Raw genomic sequence first — 17461 nt, 5'->3', positions numbered from 1 at the left:
AAAAAGCAAATTTAGACGTCCTGGCAGAGGTCAGATTGATTTATCTCTATTTTGAAACTCACAGGTTATCATCTTTACCTTTTACCTATGTAACAAGCGCTTACTTACCTTCACTGCCCAAATAGACTGCTCCAAAGGATGAAAAAGTTTGAAACAAAAGCCATCCTTTTTTGATGGACGTTCAATGATTTCACAGGCATTCAGAAGGACTGTTCCTACCCACTGACCATTTTTCTGGGTTTTATAAATCAGTAGCACACCGGGTTTCAAAACACACCACAACTTGGTCCAGCTCTTTAGAGTACCACGAATCTACAGAAAGATAAGTTTGTTTAGGAAATAAAGCTCTTTTTCTTTTTGCTCTGCAATATAAAGACTCAGTTTTTATATAGGATGTTTTAATCTAAAATTTCCACAAAATATACACTTTAGACTCAGTAGATTTTTTTTTTAAGCTACTAGATGGTAAGCTACTACCTGCACACAAAGGTAAAAATAGCATGGCTCCTGCCTCTGAGTAACTTAAAGTCTAGCCAGGGACTAGTGAACAGTTTCAAAATAATGCCAAATAGAATGGTTTTCCTAACCCTCCGGGCCAGCTCAGGAGCCATTAAAACATACTTTCCTAGTATCGAGATTCTCCTCTTACTAGCAGCTACTGTAATTTTATCTGTGAGAGTATAAGAAAATTCCACCTTTTAAAAAAAGATTTTTATTTATTTGTTAGAGAGAGAGAGAAGGAGAGTGCATGTGCCTGTGCAAACAAGCAGGGGGAGCACCAAGCAGAGCGTGAAGCAGGCTCCCAGCTTAGCAGGGAGCCCGAGGTGGGACTTGATCCCAGGACTATGGGATCATGACCTGAGCCCAAGGCAGCCACTTAACTGACTGAGCCACCCAGGCATCCCAAGATTATTCTACCTTTTAAGATCCCCCCCACCCAACACACACACTACATCAACAGTGCTGAAATCACTGCTAGCACAAACACCAGGCATTTATTCCCTAAATATTCACTGAGTGGTAGGAAGAGGGAAGAACTCTCTTCCAACCCCTAAAATTACCTTCCCTAAATTACTTTGTTCTTAGTAATTACTTAAAGTAGGCCATTTAAGTTCTTGGGGGAATTTAAAAATACAGTTACCTGAATCTCTCTCTCTAGTCTCAAAATGTTCCTTATCCCAGGGTTTAATGTTATGTGAGTAACAGGTCTATAACTGTTTCTCCTATCAATTTCTATTTCTGTCATCCATTAAAATGTTTCTATGCAAGTCACTGAATTCACAATACTGAAAAGAATGCTAATATATTTAGAATAAAAACTAGTAATTATCCTCATTTTTATTTACTGTAAAACATCTGCTCTCTCAACACACTTTTATGAATTACGAAATAAATATAGGACTCCCTAACCCTGAAACAGGCATACCACAGTAATTGTAAAGAAGAAAAAATTAGTAAGGGGGAATTTTGAGCCAGGAATGAAGAAAAGAGAGTATCTTTGAGAAAAGTATGTGCTTATATAAAAGAAATGAAAAGACAAGAAAAGCAAAATAGTTATCCTAGGATAACATTCTGGATCTGGGACATGTGACAATAGAACATGGATGGCAAATATCAAAATGAAGGTATGATTTAGAAAGTCACACAGGGGATGTGTTGGAGACTTCTAGGGGATTAGTTGTAGGAATCCAATGTTAGAAGACAGAAAGAAGTTTAGCTCTGAAAAACTCAAGTGAGACATAGAGCTTAAAGACTTCTAAGTAGAGTCAAAGTAAGTCAGAATGTGTTTTCAGCACAACACTGAAGAAAACCCTAGTACTACCTGAACTAACAAGAAAACTATCATTAGGTTCCCATTTTAATGAGAGAACATCCACAAAAGATCTAACAATTTTACGTTGGAGGTTCGACCAACTTTTTGGGAGTGGAAAACTTTCAGGGCTGGGGTGATTTTTAGATTAAGGTCAGGAACTAAATTTCCTAGGAGTCAGAATCTGAACAAGATCATTCTTAAACTTAGCATTAGTCTGAAAGATTCCAACTGAATATTCTTCAGGTAAGAATGAGGAGGAGGATAGCGGGGGATGATAAAAAAGGAAATAAAAGTAAGTGGAAATAACCAGAGGCCAAAATAAGGTATGGAAACATCAATATGCATGTTTTTCTAAAAATTAATCCTTTCCGAATAATAACTTTTACATTAACTTTATTTCATATCTTCTCAATAATGCATACACCAAGTCTACAATAATACTAAATGACAGTCTGAACAGCAAAATATTTCTTTAGACTGTATAATATCACACAAACTAAAAAGCTTTTTAAAAAGAACTGCTATCTATATTTATGTTATTTCAAGACAGACAACGTTAAGTTTCCTTCTCCCCATTAAGACTGGAACATAGAACCTCTGGGATACAATTAATAGGTTGCCAGTGATAAACAATCATCCCAGGAGTTGTTTTTGTCTTGAAGGCTTTAGGTGCACTCTGGGCTTTCCTGTTCCAGTAGGTAAACATCCAGCAATTTGAATTCAAGCTTCAATGCAAACTGACCTTCAACCAATCAGCCATAACAATAACAGAAGGATCTGTGATTGTACTGAGTAACTCCTTTGTGGCTCTTTTCTTTTCTTCTCGGTAATTTTTCTTTTGCACCTATTTTACACAAATAATAGAAAAATTAAAAATTCATTAGACATGGGCAATTTCTTTCCAAAAATTTTAGGTCTATAACATGTAGAATAGAAGATTCTAAACCTGTTTTAGAATTCTAGCTTCTTAGGATTAAAAAAAAAACACTTTTTAAGAGCTGGTAGGAATTTTTAGAGGTTAGAATCTAGTTTTTCTGATCACTAGTTCTCTGTTATCTTTTTGAAGAATTTTATCTTTTTTAAATTACACAATACTACATGTATCCACTCTCATGGTAAGAATTTGAAACAACACAAATAAAGCTAAAAGCTGTCTTTACTATACCCTATCCTATTCCAATCCCCAGAATTGACCACTATTAACACTTTTGGAAAACACTATCTTTTCAGGTTTTTTCTATGTATATAATCTATAGAGATACACAGCTTTCGTGGCTTTGTTTTTTTAAACATATATATATATATTTTAAAAGTTCTCCCATTCAATATTTTTTGGAGCATCTCCACTCCTACTTCATTCATTTAATTGCCACATAAGCTTCGTAGTATGAAAAAAACAGTAAGAGCTAAATGTTTACTGGACACATTCTGCACACCCATTACTGTTCTAAGCACTTTACAAGTACCATCTCATTTAATCTTCACAATAACCCCAGAAAGTAAGACAATTATTATCCTTATTTTACAGATGAGAAAACTGTGGCACAAACAGTAACTTGCCCAGGATCACACAGCTAGTAAGTCATGGAGGCACGATTCATCAAAGGCAGACTGGCTTTAAAGGACATGCTCTTAACCATCATGCTAACTGCTTCTATAATTTTTCTTAAGTTCTCTTACTGATGAAAATCCACTCTGTTATCAGTTTTTTCATATTACAAACAATGCTGCATTTGTTTTCAACTGGCAATTTGGTTTTCCTGATATGAAGATACGAGATATAAATAATTAAGAAATCATAAAATGATATTAATTCATTCAAAATATCAAAATACCTTCATAAATTACCTCTCAGATAATCTGGGAAGGTTGCAGTGGATTAATATAGTCTTATTATTACTTTGTTGTTATTATATGGGTGGGAGAAGAGTGGTGATAAACTATCAGTGATACATTTCTTTTAGCTATAAAACACTCCTAGTTGCACTTAATGACAAAAACACTATATACATCTAAAAAAATTTAAATAATTCTACGGCCAAAAACTTCAAACTTTTAGTCTTTATTAATATGCATATCTGAATAACAGTTGATTTAATACGGGATTGTAAACACAAATTCATCCAGGATCAGATATAAGAAAAAAAGGGATAAAACAGACCGTGCAAGGCTCAGAGTCAATTAGAAAGCATGTATTTCTGAAGATCCAGGATCTGTGGCCATTCTGGAAGGCAAGCCCAAGGCCGTATTTCTTAAAGACAGGTTGGAAAGCTGAACTTGTATTTGTTACCTCAAATTTTTAGAACATTGTATAGATTAAAATATATCTACCTGTGGGTCAAATTCAGCCCATAATCCTGCAGTTAGTAAACTTGAATTTCAAAAAGCACTAGAGCTTCCCATTACATGTTCTACAACACAGTGATGTGCCTAACTAGGTACAACTGTGCAGAGCTATCCAGTCCTCAGCCAAAGGCATGGCCAGTTGAGGCCCGAGGCAGCACTGGACAGTCATCAAGTAGCCTCCTCTGTTGACTCCAGTGTGCCATACAAATATTAACATTCTTTATGTGTGCCTGTCTGGATACTATTTTTCTTCCCTTAGGAGACACCTATTTATCTTGTTAGCCCATTTTCAAAAGCACATGCAAAGCATAATGTTATTTATGATAATAACTGGAAACAAACCTTGAGAGATTCTTTTTTTGTGAGCTTGCTTGAAGCAGAACTATCCTTCTCTGAGCCATTATAAAGTTTAGATTCAGACTGAAATCACATAGAAATAAACAAAAGAGAAATCATAATCAAACCTTCAGTTATTTTATACATACAGAATATAAAAATTAATGTTAAAGCTATGTTTGTGAATTCTTCCCATTTATTGCTGTGATTTAGGCTAAAATAAATTTTCAAATGTCAATTTTCTCTATATAGATAGATAGCTTCAGTTTAAAAGTAATCCATGTTAAATCCACAAAAGCACAAAATAAACACTAATCAAGGATGCCTGGTTGGCTCAGTCAGAAAAGGATGCAATTCTTGATTTTGGGATTGTGGATGCAAGCCTCATGTTGGATGTAGAGATTACTTTAAAAAAAAAAAAAAAAACTAAAAAAAACCCCCAAAACCCTACTTAATAAATTAATCTACAATGTGAGGTTAAATAAGATCATTTGTAATTTTTGCATTCCATTTTCCAGAATATTTCTAAGACGCATATGCAATTATTTATACTTAGAACAAAAGTATCCAAAGTAACGTAATTTCTTAAGTTAAAATATTCTAAATAAACCAAACCATGTACATTCTAGCAAGTTACTGCACACACTGCCCTACTGCTACACATGTATCATCAGAAATTAGTATTTATTTATTTATTTATTTATTTATTTATTTTAAAGATTTTATTTATTTATTTGTCAGAGAGAGAGAGGGAGAGCGAGCGAGCACAGGCAGACAGAATGGCAGGCAGAGGCAGAGGGAGAAGCAGGCTCCCTGACGAGCAAGGAGCCCGATGTGGGACTCGATCCCAGGACGCTGGGATCATGACCTGAGCCGAAGGCAGCTGCTTAACCAACTGAGCCACCCAGGCGTCCCAGAAATTAGTATCTAAACACCATCTAATTTGTAAACTTGTAGTGTTTAAAAACCAGTATTCCTAGCATCTACTTCTTCCTGCCTATCCAGTGTCCCTTATTATTGTCTTAAACTTGTTTTCCGACTTTGCTTATACTTATTTTTATTTGATCTTCATAAGAACCTTGACAAATAGAGGCGCCTAGGTAGCTCAGTCAATTAAGCAGCTGACTCTTGATTTTGGCTCAGGTTATGATCCTCAGGGTGTGAGATCGAGACCCACACTGGGGTCTGCGCTTAAAGGAGTTCACTCCTCTCTCTCTGCCCCTCCCCATAGGTGCACTCTTACTCTCTCTCCCTCTCTCAGATAAAGAAATCAATCTTGAATAGACATAACAAGTGATTTTATCTCCATTTTACAAACTGTGAAAGGGAGGTTCTGGAGGTGATTTTCTAAACTAACAATGTAACAGGGACCAGAATGTAGGTCTCCTAATACAGCACTCTTTTGAAGAGACGGCATTCTTTCATCAGAGTAAAAGAGCATAAATGTGAAAGTTGCTTTTGTAAATCTTGGACAATAAAATTAAACATGTTTAGTGTCATGTGTCCTATGATTTTCATTTTTATCTACTGTTTTATCTATTATTAGACACAGAAGAAGGTATTTAAAGTTCTTAGCATGACTCTTGGGGCCAAAAAAGTATATGGGGCTTGATCCAAATGGTGGCTTTCAAATGCTGAATGGTTATACCTGCAAAGCACTAGGTGTGATTATATATAACAAAATTCTGGGTATAAATTCCCTCACTCAATTTTAAGAGCCATGAAGGCAGGGACCATACTTATTCACCAATGGTACCTAGCTATCACCTGGGGAAAAGAAAGGGCTCACTAAATATCTGATGAATTAATAAAATAAAAATTAAACTAGCATTTGGAACTTATTTTTTTTACCTCTCTGAAAAAACACCTCTGCTACTTGATACAAAATATGGGTTACTGGGGCATCTGGGTGGCTTAGTTGGTTAAGCGTCTGCCTTTGGCTCAGGTCATGATCCCAGGGTCACGGAATCCGGCTCCTTGCTCAGCAGGAAGCCTGCTTCTCCCAATGCCTGCTTTGCCTGATGCTCCCCTTGCTTGTGCTTGCTCTCACTCTCTCTCTCTGATAAATAAATAAATAAAATCTTTAAAAGCAAAACCAAAAACTGATACAAGGAAGTTGAGAGGCAACGTGGGGTGTTTGGGGGGTGGAAAGGAATAAATGGAACAAGGTGGGATGGGGAGGAAGACAAACCATAAGAGACTCTTAATCTCACAAAACAAACTGAGGGTTGGGGGAGGTAGGGAGAGGATGGTTGGGTTATGGACACTGGGGAAGGTATGTGCTATGGTGAGTGCTGTGAACTGTAAACCTGGCAATTCACAGACCTGTACCCCTGGGACTAATAATACATTATATGTTAATAAAAAAATTTTTAGGGGGCAAATAAGGAAATTTTTTTTTTAAAGATTTTATTTATTTGACAGAGAGAGATCACAAGTAGGCAGAGAAGCAGGCAGAGAGAGAGAGGGAAGCAGGCTCCCCGCTGAGCAGAGAGCCCGATGCAGGACTCGATCCCAGGACCTTGAGATCATGACCTGAGCCGAAGGCAGAGGCTTTAACCCACTGAGCCACCCAGGCGCCCCGCAAATAAGGAAATACTGAAAAAAAAATAAAAATGTTACTTAATTAAAAAAAAATATGGGTTATTATGGTGATGATGACAATAACTGGCTGCACTAGATAGAAGGGAACTGCAAACTATGCTTAATGCAGAAGGTGGGGATCAACCCAATTAAATTTTTGTTGAAGTCACTCCCTTGAGAACTGAACTTGAAACATCATACTATTTACTCTCGTGGCAATGGCATTGATTGTGATACCAAAACAAATTTATAAAGTTGCTCAATCCCAAACGGTCTCTGTCTTCTCCTTGCCCCCAAGAACCTAAAGATGGCATAGCTACCATCAGAACAGGATAATTTCTATTTCTCACAACTTAATAGGAAAATGTGTATTATAATGTACTTCTTAGACACTAGTAAGTGAAAAATAAACACTAATGGAAAGTAATGGGTGCTTATTCTTTACCAAGAACTTTTCTAAACACTTCATGTGCACTACCTCATTGCACTACATCATATAACCTTAAAGCAATCCTATGAGATAGTAACAGTATCTCCCTTTTGCTAATAACCAATTAGAAATAACTTCCCAAATTTCTAACCAATTAGAAATAACTTCCCAAAGTCACAGAGCCAGTAAGTAGATGAACTGGGATTTGTACCCTGGTCTACCTAATTCTCATGCTCTTAGCCATTTCACTGTAATGATTTCTCACCTTTTAAAACTATTCACACAGAATTTTAGCCAGACTCAAATTTAAGATTTATCTTCATGAATAACAGGAAATGCTTCCCTCACATGACATGAACTGGCTTGGTGATTCCTAAAAGATTCTAGTATATAAAGCACCAGCAGGCCAGAAGGGGGGTCCATGTGAGCTTGGTAAATTTTAGAGAACACATATTTCAAGGAATCCTTGCCATTCTGTGTAGGCAGTTCTGGGGAAACAACAACAACAACAATAAAAAACCCCACTGACCAAGTTTTACAAGTTTTTTAAATACACTACACTTAAGTTTTCTGGATCAACAGGTTTCTTTTTAAATAGCAAAACACAAACTATTTTTGTTGGAAATATTTTATAAAACTAATTTGTCCTTCTTTTAAAATCTTAATTGGGGGCGCCTGGGTGGCTCAGTGGGTTAAGCCTCTGCCTTTGGCTCAGGTCATGATCCTAGGATCCTGGGATTGAGTCCCGCACTGGGCTCTCTGCTCAGCATGGAGCCTGCTTCCCTTCCTCTCTCTCTCTCTGCCTGCCTCTCTGCCTACCTGTGATCTGTGTCTGTCAAATAAATAAATGAAATCTTTAAAGAAAAAATAACCTTGGGGTGCCTGGGTGGCTCAGTGAATTAAAGCCTTTACCTTCGGCTCCGGTCTTGATCTCAGGGTCCTGGGATTGAGCCCTGCATCGGGCTCCCCACTTAGGAGGGAGCCTGCTTACCCCCACCCCGCCCCAACCCCGCCGCCTGCCTCTCTGCCTACTTGTGATCTCTGTCTGTCAAATAAATAAAATCTTTAAAAAAAAAAGAAACAATAAATAAAAATAAAACAACACAAACTAAAATTATAAAAAAAATCTTAAAAAAATAAATTAAAAAAAAGAAACCCAAAACAAAACAAAACAAAACCCTTAACTGAACACTATCTTAATGATGACCACAGGGTTTAATGTATAGTATCATTTGTTTCTTCATTAAATGGCCTTAGAATGCTCAGTATGTTATATTTTCTTTTCCCTTCTTTCTTTTCATCACCCACCCCCCTGTAACTATTGTCCTCTTAAGGGCTGTGTGACTTCAGGTTATTCAATCTCTTTCAGTCTTAGTTTCCTTGTTTGTAAAATAAGAATATTCCTATTGTAGGGTTGCTTTGAGGGTTAAATGAGGTAGTGTGCATGATATGTTTAACATACTATTTGGTATATATTGTGTTTCAGGTTTGTGTCTATAGAGGGCAAGTGCTGTCAAAAATCTGACCTTTAAATAATTGGAACATTAACACATAAGGATACTTTCCTCTTGCTTTGAAAACTTAAAATACTACAGATATAAGGGATAATAATAATGTTAATATGACTAGTTCAGATATCCTGATTTGGAGGGTTTCTTAAATATCCAGGTAAATATATTTTTACAGCAAGTAATAGATATTTAGCATCCCTATAGATAAGCAGATGTATGTATGACTGGAGAATCAAGTCAATAAATAGATCTGGGCTCAAAAACCACTATCCTTGTAACAGGATTACTTTTATCCCACTAAATACATTACCCATGCTGGTAATTCCTTCTGTTGAGATTGACTACTAAAAATTCATTTAAAAATGCTAACAGCAAGATGGGACGGATCTGATTAACTGACTTTTTCAATTCAATCACTTAAAAGATGCGTGAGAAATAGAAACTGCCTTTATTTTTTAAAAATGGGGGGAGGGTAAAAAAAGTGTATTCATATATTTTAAGAAATAATCCCAAATCCTATGACCAAAATGGCAGTATTAATACTATTTGCATCAGATTCAGAAAAATATAAGGTTAAAATTATGATGGTCTCAGTTATGCACACTGATTATAGAAGGAGTAACAAAACTCTGTTTCCTGAAGTTACTTAAGTATGGTTAACATGATCAGAATTCCATGAGAATGTGGCTTAATGATAAATGTATAAATTTTAGGATTGTCGTGAAAAACAAGAGTGGGTTTTATGTTAGAATATTTAAGGACAAACAGGTGACTATGCATCTCTTCAGCTAACAGAATAAACAAGGATTAAATCTAAGTTAAGGCAGAATCGATAGGTTTCAACTAATGGAAAATATCAGGATTTAAGTACAATTTTACTTACACTAGTTACCAAGTTAAGAATCCCACTCATTTACTATAATCTCCCCCTTTTAAATAAACTCTGTGTTCAATGTGGGGCCTGAACTCAGGATCCCAAGATCAAGAGTCACATGCTCTACCAACTGAGCCAACCAGGTGTCCCCCACTGTAATTCTTATCCAAAGAAAGAAAATGAATTCTCAAATACCTACTATTAACCAGGTACTCTGTCAGGCAGTTGCAGTATCATAGTCTGGGACAAGGACCTTATCTCCTTTGTACAGATAAGAAAACTGAAGCCATTTTGAATCTCAGCTTTACTACTCTAACCCTTATTTAATTTCTCTAAGCTTCAGTTTGTTCACTTAGAAAATGGGGCCAATAATACCTACTACCTTCTAGTACTGTTATGAGTTAAAGGGACACATAGTAAGCTCTTAAAATAAAATAGCTATTAAAATAACTGTAATTGGTATCCAAGAAGTCACAGGCAATGTATATGAATCTCAAACTTGCTTTTTTGACTTTAAAGTGCTGTCCAGCAGAGCTTTCTGAAAGACAGAAATGCCATATGTGGTGGCTACTGAGCCCTTGAAATGTGGCTAGTGTAACTGAGGAACTAAACTTCTAATTTCATTTGATTTTTGTTAATTTAAAGAGTCATATATGATTGGCGTTATTAGAAGTACAGTTCTAAAGCCGATTTTTTTTTTTCATTTATCCACCCTGCTTCATTAAGGTATGTAAATTTTCTTTTTGGGGGGCTCCCTACCCTCCCTCTTCCCCTCCCCCCAATTTAGAGACTACATATAGGTGGCTCTGATATATAAGTGTGGGGTTTAAGTATTTAGACTTCTGAGTAGGAATACTATTCTACCATATATTCACCAACTCTGGTATTAACTGCTTGAAAATAGGTTTTAAAAATTCTATAAATTTCATTATATGTCTAGCTACTGAAGACTCCAGATAAATTATTTTCTCTTTAATTACACATCCCATAAAATGATCAAGGAATTTCCCACACACACACACACGTTACTATGAAAACTTCTATCCTAAGTACTTTTACACATATGATAGATATTTAAGTAATGAATACTTGAAAAGTCTGGATAAAATTTGGGTAAAATTATACATTAAAAAAAAAGTCATGGACCCTTCCCAACCACTGCCATGAATGGAAACAAAAATGTAGGGTTTTTTCATGTTCTGTTCGTCACACATATGCCCACTTCTATTTTGCTAAGAAAGGGGTGTTTAATCACTTAACAGTTTTTCACAGTGGAATGCCACAACTGCTACCATAAGGACAGCTAAAGACTAGTAGCTACGGCAGGAAAATAATGGGTAGTAGCTCTCAGTAGCTAAGAACAGCAGAGAATTTACTAGCTTAAGAAATAGAATTTTCTGACAGTCACTGAACTTTGATTCCACAACCAAAAACTTCTTGCAGTCTAACTCTGGAGAGAACACACTGGTTACCAATAGGCTGTATTTCCAAGTAACCAAGAGGACCAACATCAACCCCAGTGGAACTTTCCTTTCTTCATATACACTGCATGATTTAGATATACCAATATAAAAACATACCCTAAAAATCTGATAGAATTTTATTGCTAGTTCTTCTTAAATATTAGAAAAATGTCATAATCATATATTTGGGAATAACACATCCTTACCTTGCTCTTTGACATAGAAAGTGAAGATTCATCTTTATTTTGAGAAATGTCTTCCTTTCCTCTTTCAAAACCTTTAAAAAACATTGTTATTATTTTAGTATTACTATACAGCATTCAGGCATTAAGAAGCAAATGCATATAAGTCATCCAATTTCAAATATACATTGTATTTGATGTATATTGGTACAAAAAGCCTAGACTAATTACAGTTTGAAATACTTTTAAGGGATCATATGTAGTATAATAACTCTTTAGAATGAAGTAAGGCTTGTTAATTATTAACTGATAATTATTATCTGATAACTGATAATAATTAATTAATTACTAACTGAACCCATCAACATGAAGCTAAATACCTCTTTTCTGTGCTCCTAGAGCACTCTGCATGAACTCAGGCTTCATGGAGCTTTTATTCTAGCGAACTTTTTTTTTTTAAAGATTTATTTATTTATTTTGAGAGAGAGACAGAGAGAAAGAGAGGGACTCCCCAACTGAGTGCAGAGCCTGACATGGGAGGGGCTCGATCTCAGGACCCTGAGATCAACACCTGAGCTGAAACCAAGTCGGTTGCTCAAGTGACTGAGCCACCCATGCTACCCTGTAGTGAGCTTTTTTCTTTTTTTTTTTTTTTTTTTAATTTTATTTTTTTTAAACATATAATATCTTTTTATCCCCAGGGGTACAGGTCTGTGAATCGCCAGGTTTACACACTTCACAGCACTCACCATAGCACATACCCTCCCCAATGTCCATAATCCCACCCCCCCAACCCCCTCCCCCCATTAACCCTCAGTTTGTTTTGTGAGATTAAGAGTCACTTATGGTTTGTCTCCCTCCCAATCCCATCTTGTTTCATTTACTCTTCTCCTACACCCTTAACCCCCCATGTTGCATCTCCTCCCCCTCATATCAGGGAGATCATATGATAGTTGTCTTTCTCCGATTGACTTATTTCGCTAAGCATGATACCCTCTAGTTCCATCCACGTCGTCGCAAATGGCAAGATTTCATTTCTTTTGATGGCTGCATAGTATTCCATTGTGTAGTGAGCTTTTTTCTAATAAACAATCCTAACTGAAAGAACCAACCCAGCATCTTTTAACACCTCTTGCCAAATTGGAAACAATTCTACAACTGGTGATAAAAGACTAGAGGAAAATCAACCTAGACTGAGGGACAGACTTTAAAAAAACCTAACAATGTGTTTATTGTGAGAATTAAATGAGGATCCATTAGAGAGCATTTAGCATACTATTTTCCACATAGTATACATTCAATTCATGTTGACTCTTAAGATGATCATCAGTACTGACTACTGTATACAAATTCTAAAAGGATGAATCTAAAATACGTAAATGCACAAGGATGAACATGCAGGGATCCCTGCAATTATGTAACATATTAACATAACAGTATGCCAAAAGCAATGAACAGATTAATGTTATTAACAGTACAATTAGAGAAATGTTAACACTGAAATTTGTGTGGCAGGTATAAAAGGAGCAGTATTCAATTTAAAAATGTTCCTTCTACTTTTAAAGGCAAGTGTTATTAACTCTTCCCTATAATCATTTGTTCTAAGTCCAACAAAAGCCTATATTAAAAATACATACATCATTATTCATAAAGTAGCACTTAAAAAAATCATCAGTAGCACCAGTGCCTGAAGCATTTAAAAATCATTTCTAACATATTAATTATACCTTTTTTCTCTATTTCGCTTTCATTAGATAAAAACAAATCCATTCCAATTTCCTAATCCAGAGATTTTATTGAATTGGTTTCTATAATACGAAGAAGGAAGTATTTTCCCCTACTCTCCAACTGCAGTAAGGACGATCACTTAATCCCAATACTAGGGAGAAATTAAACTATTCCATAAATGCAACATGAAATTTTAAATAACTTATCAAAATTTTAGACTTTAGTATATAAAGCAAACCAAAGTTACCTAATTCGGTTGAAAAATTCTAAAATATTTATTCAGAGTAGTAATATTTCATAATAAGTAATTCTTTCTTTTTTAAGATTTGTTTATTAGAGAGAGAGCAAGTGCGAGCATGGGGGCGGGGGGCAGAGGGAGAGGGCAAGAGAATCTTTTTTTTTGTTTTTTTTTAAGATTTTATGTATTTACTTGACAGAGAGAGATAGAGCTAGCACAAGCAGGGGGAGTGGCATAGGGAGAAGGAGAAGCAGGCTCCCCACAGAGCAGGTAGCCAGATGTGGAGCTGGATCCCAGAACCCTGGGATCATAACCTGAGCCAAAGGCAGATAACCAACCGAGCCACCCAGGCGCCCCTATAGTAAGTGATTCTTAATATTAATAAATTATTATTTTCTACAATGTGTGGGAGATAAAAATTACTTTAAAATTACTTTTTTAAAAAAGTGGTATTTATAGACAAAATTCTGAGGCCTGTAACACATTATTGACCATTATTAATAATGCAGAGCAGTTTCAGATCATAACTTTTTACCAAGTTTGCTTGTTAGTGATTTTAGGTAGTAAATTCTCTTCCTACTATCCTCCCCACTGCCTTAATGATACAGAAACCTATACCCCATCAAAATGGCTAAAATTAAAGGGAACTACCTTCCAAGTACAGATGAGAATGTGGAGCAACTGGATCTCTATTCACTACTGGTAAGAATATAATGGGGCATAACCACTTTGGAAAACTGTTTGAAAGTACATACTAAAGCGGAATTTACGGATATTCTAACACAAAGCAATTCTAATCCTAGATATACCCAACAGAAATGATTGGGTATATTCGTCAAAATAAGATACAAAAATGTTCATAGCAGCTTTCTTCATAATAGCCAAAGTCTGAAACCAACTCAAATGGTTATTAAGAGTTGAATAAGTGGTGCTCGCTTCGGCAGCACATATACTAAAATTGGAACGATACAGAGAAGACTAGCATGGCCCCTGCGCAAGGATGACACAAATTCGTGAGGCGTTCCATTTTTTTTTTTTGTATCAACGTGGATGGGACTAGAAGAGATTATGCTGAGTGAAATAAGTCAAGCAGAGAGAGTCAATTATCATATGGTTTCACTTATTTGTGGAGCATAACAAATAACATGGAGGACAAAGGGAGATGGAGAGGAGAAGGGAGTTGAGGGAAATTGGAAGGGGAGATGAACCATGAGAGACTATACACTCTGAAAAACAATCTGAGGGTTTTGAAGGGGCGGGGGTAGGAGGTTGGGGGAGCCAGGTGGTGGGTATTATGGAGGGTTCGTATTGCATGGAGCACTGGGTGTGGTGCATAAACAATGAATTCTGTTATGCTGAAAAGAAATTTAAAAAAAAAGTTGAATAAGTGAATATATTTGCACAATGGAATGTTTTACAGAAATGTAGTAGTAATTAAAGGAACCAATTACTACTACAGAAAACAACAGACACAATATTGAGTGAAAAAAGCCATGTCTTTCCACACAGACAAAAAAAGCATATACTGTATGACTCCATTTATACACAGTTGAGGAACTGTCAAACCTAATCTATAGAGTTAGAGGTTGTTACAGTGGTTTACCTTTGTTATAGAAGGAATGGACTGGGAGGGGCAAGAGGCAGTCTTATGTGGATCTGGGAAGTGGTTACGGGGTCTATATATAACTTAAAATCAAAAGGTTATGCATTTAACTATATGTAAGTTATGCCTCAATAAAAAAATAAAAGCTCAACCATCTCTATTCTTTCAGTTTATTAGACCTCTCCTGCTTTGACATCCTTCTTCACTTAGTCTATATCCCTTTAAATTATTTTGCACCTAGCTAATTCTGATTAATTCATCAATAGTAATTAACATAATAATATTAAGGAAAACAACATTAAAGAAACCAATATCCATTTGTAAGAACACTTGTGATTACGACACTATGCTAGATGCTTTACTTAGTTACTTTAAAACACACCACAAAACCCCCCCACGTATTAACTATATTTTATATAATTAAAGAAAAACCAACGTTCACAGAAATTAAGGAACTTGACAATGTTAGTCAAAGTATCAGAGCTGATTCAAACTTAGGTCTAACTTTAAAATTCATGCTATTTTTAGAATGCTAGGTGCCCCTCAAGACCCAAGGACACCTCTTCTGGGTGGCCTTGCTCTGATTCTATAGGCAGAGTTAGCTCTCCCCTTCTCTGAGATATATAGCATTTCATACATATTTGTACTACCCCATTTATCACAATATACTTCAATTATTTGTTTTCAGGTTCATATTCCATACTTGACTGTGAATTCCTGAAAAGAAAGGTCTAATCCTTATTCACCCTTTCAAACATAAAAATTTGATTATTTGATCCAAAAATTAGCAAAACTGGACTCCAGTTATTTGTAATCATTTTATTAAATATGTAAAATATAGAACAGCTTCAGAAAATGCATAAAATGTAAATGTATAATTTAATGTATACAGTGAATACTGGCAGAACCACCACCCAAATAAAAAAAAAAACAATAGTCAAAATACCATAAGATCCTCCCTACTTCCCAGCACCATTCTTGATCACAGTCTAATCTTTTCCTCAAAGGCAACCACCTTGACTTTTGCAAACATTCTTTACCAGCACGTCAAGCACGTATTTCACTCATTTTCACTGCACATTGGAATCCAACTGCATGACTATACCACTATGTATCTATCGATTATAGATACGCATTTGGGTTGTTCCTAATTTGTCCCTCTTATCAACAACAGTGCCACAAATATTCTTGGCAGTGTATCCTGGGGGATATATATATATATATACCTACCTGTGATTTTCTCTAAATTCTAGAATTCCTGGGTTATACTATATGTGTATCTTTAACTTTGAGGATACCAAATTGTTTATTTTTCTACTAATAGTATGTAAGAGTTCTCCTTTCTCCATATTCATGGTAACATCAATATTGACAAGTTTTTAATATTTTTGCTAATCTGTGGGGTGCGTATATCAATGGTATAATGAGGTTCTAGTTTGCATGTCCCTATTAATGATGTTGAGCACTTGCTCATGTTAATTAGCCATTTTAACATTCTCTTTGTGAAGGACCTTCTCAGATCCTTTGGGCATTTATTTTTTTAAAAGATTTATTTATTTGAGGGAGTGCACACATGCATGCGCTCACACACCCAGGGGGAGGGGGAGAGAGAGAGAATCTTCAAGCAGGCTCTCCACTGAGCGTGGAGCCTGACAAGAGCCTCAATCCCACGACCCATGAGATCATGACCTGAGCCAAAACCAGGAGTCGGATGCTTAACTGACTGAACCACCCAGGTGCCCCCATCCTTTGTGCATTATAATATAAATAAATATATTGTCTTTTTCTTATTGATTTATATAGGAATTTTTGATGTATTCCAGGTCCCCTGCCAGCTATATGGTACAAATAATTCCCTATTCTTATCTTTTTATTACCTGCATTTTTTAAAATAAACCACTCTTAATTTTAAGGTAGTCAAATTTAAGCCATATCATTCTTTAATGATTAGTGCTTTTTGGTCTTAAGAAAGTCCTCCCTATATCTGTCACCATAAAAATATAAATATATATTTTTAAAGATTTTGTTTATTTATTTGTCAGAGAGAGAGAGAGAGAGCAAGCACAGGCAGACAGAGAGGCAGGCAGAGGCAGAGGGAGAAGCAGGCTCCCTGCCGAGCAAGGAGCCCGATGCGCGACTCGATCCCAGGACGCTGGGATCATGACCTGAGCCGAAGGCAGCTGCTTAACCAACTGAGCCACCCAGGCGTCCCACCATAAAAATATTTTTAAGTAGTATAGTAATACAGAGTTTACTTCCTCCTACTAACCCAATGGAATATTATCCCTAAATAAATTAACACTGTGTCCTTAACTTCTAATTTGTTAACAGAATACAAGTGCTATCATCAACAA

General features: G+C 36.0%; 1 protein-coding gene across 8 annotated transcripts in view; it reads right to left on the bottom strand.

The window, feature by feature from the left end:
• Positions 1-17461, bottom strand: part of LOC111142002 (oxysterol binding protein like 8) — a 159825-nt gene that overhangs the window by 37412 nt on the left and 104952 nt on the right. For all 8 annotated transcript variants that reach the window (XM_022494921.1, XM_022494922.1, XM_022494923.1 and 5 more), the window contains 4 exons: positions 11563-11633; positions 4502-4579; positions 2556-2657; positions 109-312 (listed from right to left, as the gene is read on the bottom strand). In XM_022494921.1, the coding sequence (XP_022350629.1) occupies positions 109-312; positions 2556-2657; positions 4502-4579; positions 11563-11633 (455 nt within the window). The remainder of the gene's footprint in view (positions 1-108; positions 313-2555; positions 2658-4501; positions 4580-11562; positions 11634-17461) is intronic.

Source organism: Enhydra lutris, unplaced genomic scaffold (assembly GCF_002288905.1).
Source record: "Enhydra lutris kenyoni isolate GAN:26980312 unplaced genomic scaffold, ASM228890v2 scaffoldscaffold7, whole genome shotgun sequence".
NCBI lineage: Eukaryota > Metazoa > Chordata > Mammalia > Carnivora > Mustelidae > Enhydra > Enhydra lutris.
The sequence above is the reverse complement of the archived record's forward strand: the minus strand, read 5'-3'. Positions and strand labels throughout refer to the sequence as shown.